Here is an 8,617-nt window from a genome sequence, read left to right as displayed (position 1 = left end):
TATATTAAAAATTTATGAGATAGAGGTATATCAATGAACACATCTGGAGCAAAATTGAGATACCTCCATCCAAAACGCTGATGGCCTCGTTACCAGTGGAAGAAAAAACTCCCAATCGGATAGCTCATTGCTCGGTGAGGCCTAACTTTATCTCCAGAACGCTTGCGATTTTTATCTATCTTTCCGTTAAGATAAGAGCACAAAACTAACCTCTATCTTTCCAGTGAATTATTATCGACAGAGTCAACGCTGTCTGCAAGTGCGCATTCTCGTTGATACGAAACGATCCACTCGGGAGCCAGCCGATCAAAAGTGAGTACTGAAATTTTTAAATAATCAGGGATACAGGGTTTACACGCATGAAATACGTGGCACAAATATAAAGCAAGGGCCGTTTGATCTCAGGAAAAACATATTTTATGAAACACATTTTATTGGCCCTTTTAGTTAGCTACAAACCTACTTCACTTCTATACATAATATCCGTCCACTTCTAAGTATTTTTCTTTTCGCTGCACCATCGTCTTTAACCCCTATGCATAGAAGCTCGCCGCCTGAGAGTTGTACCAATCGACAATGCCGTTCCTGAGATCCTCTTCCCTTCGAAACGTTGTCCAACGAGCCAGTGTATCAAGTTGGTTTCAAGGCACCATTATCTAACCTTTCCTTCACTCATAACTGTAGGTCCATCACTTAGGCATAACTCCCGATGAATTTCACTGCCGACAATTCTTTTCCATGCAAGAATCGTCGGACAGAACGCACTTCACAGCTGGTGGGATCGGCGATTGTTGCGGACATTGTTGCTTGCATGCTCGGACAAGCAAATGACTTCAGAAACAAAGTAAATGCTGCTATAGCTTCTCAATGAATCAGTAGATGGTGCTGCAGGAAAAAACTGTATTCTGAAGCGTCAATATTTAAAAATAAGCGAACGGCCCTTAATTTATGAATGTGCCTCGTAGTACCGATAGTGAACTTGATTAAGGGGCCTTGCGAAACAAAATTTGCAGCTTTGATTGTAGACCAAATTATTGGGCATTTATACCCTCATTTCCAAATTTTAATGTCTTTAATTTTAATTTTTTTAATTTTAATGTCTAAAGGAGAGAATTCATAAAATTTTATAATCATCGCGTTTGAAATGCAGTTAAATCGTAATTCTGTATACATTTATTCATAAGACCCAGATTTTGAGGCATGACATCATCATCAAAGACGAAACACTCCACTAAAGTCGCATGTTCGTACAAGCCAGGCTGGGAGCATTCCGAACAACATTAATGTCCGTAATTTTCTTTTCCTGACTTGTACCACATACCTTTATTGGAATTTCAATGCATGAAACCTCACGGTACAGTAAGCCAGTGCAGAAATTGGTTCTTAACCCCGAGTATTTATTTCAGATAAAGCAAGAATGCAATCGATATTACATATTTCACGTAAGGGACCATAAGAAATTCCGCAGGCTCTTCCACCACGACTAATTTTATGTTTGTCATGTAAGGCTGCAGATTTTGATTGAAATTCCTTCACGGGTGTATATATACTTCAAATTAAATGGTCCGAGACCATTTACTTTTGAAAAAATGTATTTGTACGATTTCAATATTTTCACATTTCTGCCAAAAATTCTTTAGGTTCTCACACCTCTAGCTAGAGCACAGAAGAGATAATAATGTTTTGCTTCCTTTGCGTCCCACTGAATCCATTTGAGTTGCACATAGAATTTTGAATATAATAAAAAGTACTAATTGATTTACGCTCCAGAAAATCCTGAATAATTTAGGAAATCTGATATTCTTTTTATTTTACGATAGTGACAGTTTTGTATAATTGACTGTTAGCTGGCGTTGTCAGGCTAAGCTGACATCATAATGGCATGAAGAAGCCAGTAGTGGAGCTGTATGAAACTGCTGATCATTTAGAAATTGGAAAAATTATTGTAGAATCCATTAAAAATCCAACATAAAGAAGAAAATTTTCCGTCCTTAAGACCTCAGGCATTTGTTTCTATAAATGGTTTTGATGATAATAAATGGCTTTTTTGATGATACATGCTGAAATAAGACGGTATATAGGGATTCATATTAGCTATTTAATGATTAAAAAGTTTATTAGTCATTGTGACCCATACCCGTCCTTCTAGCTTTTAGTCTAAAGAAAGTCACTGCAAAACTGTAAGGACTAATAGAAGATAGAATGTTCTACCCATCAGTTTCATATGAAAGCAGTTTGAGGCCTGTGGTAAAAGGCGAACTATCCTTTCAAAATGAATAGCTGAACACGTATAAGTATCATTCTTACATTTAGTTATCTGTCTGTTCTATTTATAATGCTGGAGTAATGCTATAATTTCAGTTTGTTTTCCAGGTGTCAAATCCGATGAGAAAACCCTCCAAAAATGAATTTCAAGGCAATAGTGATTTTCGGTGTGCTGTTACAAGCAGCGGTGGTATTTGGAAGATATGAAAGGAGAAAATCCCTCGTAACGGCAGAAAGAAGAGAAAAAAATACCGATCCAAACTACTTCAGGCTGCCAAATTCAATCATTCCGATCAGTTACGATCTCAAAATAATACCCGTGATGCAAGAGGGAAACTATTCCTTCACAGGAGTCGTTAGCATTATACTTTCCGTGCTGAATAGCACTAAGTCAATAACTTTGCACACCAAAGGTTTGAATGTGACAGAGCATTCTTTGTATGACACTAAATACCCTAAGTTGAACATAAGCATGGTCAATGCAACGAACTATAAAGACAGGGATTTCCATGTCCTATACCTGCTGAAAAACTTGACCGTGGGTGGAAGATACAATTTGACGATGAAGTTCAAAGGTATGCTACAAGAAGACTTGGATGGATTCTACATTTGCTCATACCAGAATGAGAAAGGCGGTACTGAGTAAGTGACATTTAAAAATAAATAATAATTACTTTGGGAAAGGTCGGTTCCTCTTTTTTGCCCGTTCCGGAATCGATATGGTTCGGATTATCGGTTCCAAGTTCTTAATCAAGTATTCCATTTTCATTGCTAAATTTTCAAAAGCAATTGATTATTTAAATTATGTTGCAATCAAAAATACCCTTAGTAATACATCAAGTTATTTCACGAAGAATCGGTTCCATAATGTTGCTCCAGTAAAATTATAGATGCCTAAATTGCTTTTCTACTGGTCATAAAAATGCTGGAGAGTTCAGACCTCGTTTGCAGAAACTTGGCTTAAATAATGGGGAAAAAACTCAAGAGGAGTGTCTACTGGTTCAGAACAACTTAAGGCAGAATAAATTGAGTTGAAATGGTACTTGAGAAACGAAAACGTTTCTTTAAAAGTAGCCAGCAATAAGGAAGTTTTTCTGTCTATTGTTTTAGTTCTATTTCATGATTGCAACACGATCTGAGCAGGGATCGGTGCAATACTTCACTTTTAGACCGAGTTACATCAAGTTTATTTGTTGTTAACTCATACTACTAATGATCAAACTGAAAAAAAATTGGAAAAGTTGGAAAAAAATATCTGAACACATATTTTCGCCCAAATAAACTTTATGATGGAGTCACCAGCCCGTCCCGTTGAATCTTGATTTTTGTTGCCTCTTAATTAAAATCCATTTTCAAAAATGACCACGGGGGTGATGGGGTAAGAGTGATACATTTATTCTCAATATGAGATCAGCGCATCACGAATATAAATTTATTTAACGCAATAATACTACCACATAATACCCATCGAGTGACATTTTAAAAAAATTGGCTGATGTAAATATGCATGTATGTGACTATGCGTGTATGTAAATATGCATGTAAGTATGCATGCACCTTGTTTCTGCGAATAGATATAAATATTTTTCACGTTTGGAACTTCACAAACTTTTGAAAAACCATACCTCGTTTATGTATAACCGTAGAAAACGTATTTTTCAAATACTTAAATTTATTTGATGATGCAACGTAGGTGTTGATGATTATATTAACCCCATACTTATCACTTTCTTGTGCAGACCGCTTTTGAAGTACTTAAAAGGCTATTAAATATAATATGGTTCTACTTTTGGCTAGGTATGTATATGAAAGTATTTATTGCGATAATTATTGTACCGACAAGACCTGGCGGACGGCACCTCAAAGGACGACACCAATAGTTATCCCTTTATTTACTTTGAACCGTTCTCCTAATAATCCGTCCAAAAATTATCGGACGTCTGTTGTCAGTTTCGTAGTTAGGTCATGGCCTACGTCAACTCATTGTCAGAGAACGTGGCGATGGAATCACCCCCATCAATTATGTAGAGTCATCTTAGAAACGCATGTAGGGACCTCTTGTCAAGTAGGGACGGATATGTAGGGTCGACTCTGAATGCGCAATTGTATCTTATTTCTTCATGAATTGAGGATCACCCAGCCCCTCCTCCATGCCGTGTTGAGAGGCGACTTTGATGAACCAATAAAGTACCCGGTTGGTGGCAACTTACCCAGAGTTGGGGAGGAAAATCCTTTCCTCTAATGCTCGTGTTTCTGACATTAATGGTGTAGTAGATGGGGCTGGTTGGTTTTGTTTAATTTTTATTTGCTTTATTGATGACGTTTTCCAGCTTTGATTTGTGATGCAATGCTAAATTAGGCTAAGGTTTAATACAATCAAATAAATAGCTGTTAAATGGGAATAGGTTTTTTAAGATAACATATCAAAATACTTCTGGTATATAAGACTAGAACACCATAAGGGAGGAGGAATATGTTATTTTAACCCATACCTAGTCATCATACTCAACTCATACTATTAGTTTTTTTAATGAATTCCTTTGACACTGGAAGATTTTTACTCATTTCACAATGAAGTGTCAAAGATTTCAATGTGTTTTTCATACGTGTAGTATCTCGAAGGATTGTTACATGTTAATTTTGCTTAATACGCTCTGCCGGTGTTGGAGTCGAGATCAATCTCCTCTTTCTTCGTCTGAATACCCTACCCTACATATGCATTAGTAGTAGTTAGAATCACAGATTTTTATACACATTTTGGGGCCTATTTATTTAATCTTTGATTGTGGAGTTCTTTTACTTCCTGGACTGCACATATGGAAACTGTTATGAATTAAAAAGAAAATTTCATACGGCAGAGGATTCGGTTGAATAAATCGTATGCTACAGTTTCACATTCCATAATCCATATGCATGGTACGGCAAAAATATGGTAATTTGAAGATAGCAATGTTCAGCAATAATGCTTGTTCAAGGTTCGACCAAAATTTTTTTCCCAAGTTACTGGGCAATAAACGATTAGGATACGCACTAAAAGAGCTTATTTATTACAAAAATGGATTAAAGTGAACGCAATATAAAATTGAAACAACATTTTCATATTTTATTATTTTTCTGTCCACAGGAAGATGGCCGTCACTCAGTTCGAATCGATCAGCGCAAGGAAAGCATTCCCTTGTTTTGACGAGCCTCGTTTCAAGGCTACGTTTAAGGTGAGCATCGCCCGCCCGAAGAATATGACGACGCTGAGCAACATGCCCAACATGCCCAACATGACAACTTCTACTACAGAGTAAGTATTTTTTATCGTCAACGCTGGCAGCGATTGAATTCTTAGATCGTTACTGTTTCTCGGCACAGTTGTTGGAACTTAATGCAAAAGTATCCTCATCATTAAATATATAGCCAATTTAAAGAACTACACAACATTTTACGGAATGTGCCAATATGGGACAAAATCGCATGTTGAGAAAATGAACCCTCGTACTATCCACATGACTGGATTATCAACCCATTTCCGCCCACCGTAGTCACCATACCGTGTTGGCCAAATGAAAAATCGGAACAATAAGGATTCCTACTGTCCGTAAATGAGATGCAAGTATAAAAGACGTAAAAATAGATGGTCATCAAGAGGATGATTTTAACTTTCCTTCATAAAAAACTATGGGTCCTCCGAAGATTAAATTTTATATTTATGCTGGTAGAAAATAGATAACATAAGATTTCGTTACCGCCCAGTGTAGTCATGTGGCCACGGGTCATCTATATAAAAGAGGATGCCTATAGGTGATTGAACGATAACGGCCGTGTAACAGTTGAAAGAAAATAAATTCCCGAAGGTTGTACTCTTTGCTGCGCAAAAAGGTGGGGGAAGGGAAGTTAAAATGATGATAGTGGGGTGATGAACAAAAATTGAGCTAAAACACTATGAAAAAAGCAATCGCGGAAGCTCATTCACTCACCAAGCAGATTTGCTCTAAAGTAACAAATTTCCGCGTAGGTCTCAATCTTACACACAATCAGGTTTGCGAAGCTTCCGCTTACGCCAGTGACCCACTCACACCAAAGAAATAGACAAGAATATGAAACTTGCAAGATCACGTTCACACTCACGAACCTCACGGATTTGCTCTATGGAATAAATTTCCGCGTAGGTCTCAATCACGCACACATTCAGGTTTGCGAAGCTTCCGCTTACGCTAGTGACCCACTCACACCAAAGAAAAGGCAAAAATATAAAACTATGAAAATCACGCTCACACTCACGCACCTCGCAGATTTGCTCTAAGGAACAAATTTCGTACTGCCTTGGGGAATTTAAATTTCATTTTCAAGAAATTCATAAAATTTCAAGAGGATGACTGTTTGTCTGTCCGCTATGCATTTCCATACGGCTGCACAAATTGCAGCCAAAGTAACAACGTAGGTGCATCTCATGATCTCAAAGACTATAGTGCTACTTTTGGTTGTGCCTGACCTGTCCTTTGCGTCGTTTATCACTACCGTTTGTCACGTCACGTCATACAACTTTCTACGGTTTGGCATCCTGCCGAAAGGGAATAACTCAAAGGATACTACACTTGACTATTAATCCTCTCGGTGTAAACCTCTCTGCTGGGTAAAGCGTTAACGCTACGTTTTTGGTCTACGCAAGTAAGGACTCGCACGTAGATCAATGTCGTGGAGCGTGGTATGCCGCTGATCCCGTGCGCGGTGTACGAAAATCGTTTTTTCCGTTGTTTGGCGTCTACCACTCACCGTCTTACATCAATTCTGAGTCAACCGTGGAACAAAATACGCGGTGGGGACCACCACTATGCCTGCTTTGTTCCTTTGCCTACACATCCTGCTATGCGACAATGAATTCCAAACTAAAAGTTTCCCACTTCTCTGATTATTACCCTTCCCGAGCAACGCCGGATGACCTGCTAGTTTTGATATATTTCAATATCTTGATGATGATGAACGCATCATCTAAATCAGGGGTTCCCAAACTGGGGGGCGTGGAGAAAGTTCAGGGGGGGGGGGGCGTGACACCCAAATGAAATAAATAAAAAAAATGACAGAAATAATTTCCACAGATCTTTGAAATAAATTCTTTCTAAGTTTTCATAATTGTAATCTTTCCATTCTGCGTTTCCCGCATTCAGCAGTGAACAAAAAATCTACCTACTCACCGTATCAAGTAGGCACATACTTGCACGAGTACAAGTACTCGTGCAAGTAGGAGTTGGTATGTACGGCACCGTGGAAATAGGGTATTGCAAAATGGAAAGCTGATATGTGTAGCGGGGGGGGGAAGGGGGGCGTGGTACAAAAAAGTTTGGGAACCCCTGATCTAGATATTTAAAAAGATAACTTAAGGTAACCATAGGTGAGATAGCTCTAAATATCTTCAAAATCGCAAGCAGGCATTTTTCTGGGCGGAAATGGCTTAAGCTTATCACACATTTGTAAATCTATCTTTTCTGAATTGAAAGAAATAAAAAAAACCGCTGCGTAAATTAAGTGACAATAAAAAAGGCGCTAATATTTTCTTTTGTTTTCACCTTATTTTACAATTTAGTAAGGATCTGCCTAAGGATTACGTCCTGGATGTGTATCAGGTGACTCCAAATATGTCAACTTATTTGGTAGCGTTCTCTGTCTCGAACTTCACTCCAAATCCAAAAAATATAAGCAACCCGTTCCGAGTGTGGTCAAGGAAGAACGCCATAAGCCAAACGGACTACAGCGTGGAGGTAGGCCCTAAAATCCTGGAGACGATGAAGAATATCACTAACATAACCTACATGCTACCAAAAATGGATCTCTTAGCGGTTCCTGACTTCGCTGCAGGAGCTATGGAGAACTGGGGTTTGGTAACATTCAGGTTTGTAAACTGCTGCTCAACAAATATTACTAAATTAATAATGCCAGAGAAATTTCGAAGAGGAGGGCGCACATTGTCCCTAAGATGCATGATATACTCTGCTACTTTGCAAAATTTTCAATGAGTCTTAAAAAATATTCGCATCGTGGCGATATAAACAGAGGGATCTATTAATTCTCAATATTTCCAATAGAGAATATGCACTCATTTATTGTCAATATTTACTACAAAATACTTGATGTTGAAAAAATGTTTAAAAGATATGGATTTAGTAGATTTATCATGATGGATGGTAATTTTGATCAACAGCCTTATTATAGCATATTTTTTCCGTACAGTTACCCGTTAATTTCGGATAGCCCTACCGACGGTGACCCGAGTCTCGACTTTTTAAACCCTATTGTATGTGGGGTGGATGGCAGCAAATCAGTTGGCCGAGTGGAGAATCCTCTATTTTAGCTCTCGTAAGAAAATAAT

General features: G+C 38.1%; 1 protein-coding gene across 1 annotated transcript in view; it reads left to right on the top strand.

Annotated features, from left to right (window-relative positions):
- The first annotated feature begins 226 nt into the window (after positions 1-226).
- LOC124165588 (aminopeptidase N-like) overlaps positions 227-8,617 on the top strand; it is a 45,088-nt gene continuing 36,697 nt past the window's right edge. The window contains exons 1-4 of the mRNA XM_046543050.1: positions 227-312; positions 2,374-2,907; positions 5,390-5,557; positions 7,835-8,140. Of these exons, the coding sequence (XP_046399006.1) occupies positions 2,405-2,907; positions 5,390-5,557; positions 7,835-8,140 (977 nt within the window). The 5' untranslated portion in view covers positions 227-312; positions 2,374-2,404. The remainder of the gene's footprint in view (positions 313-2,373; positions 2,908-5,389; positions 5,558-7,834; positions 8,141-8,617) is intronic.

The sequence above is a fragment of the Ischnura elegans genome, chromosome 1, assembly GCF_921293095.1.
Source record: "Ischnura elegans chromosome 1, ioIscEleg1.1, whole genome shotgun sequence".
Lineage (NCBI taxonomy): Eukaryota > Metazoa > Arthropoda > Insecta > Odonata > Coenagrionidae > Ischnura > Ischnura elegans.
The sequence above is the reverse complement of the archived record's forward strand: the minus strand, read 5'-3'. Positions and strand labels throughout refer to the sequence as shown.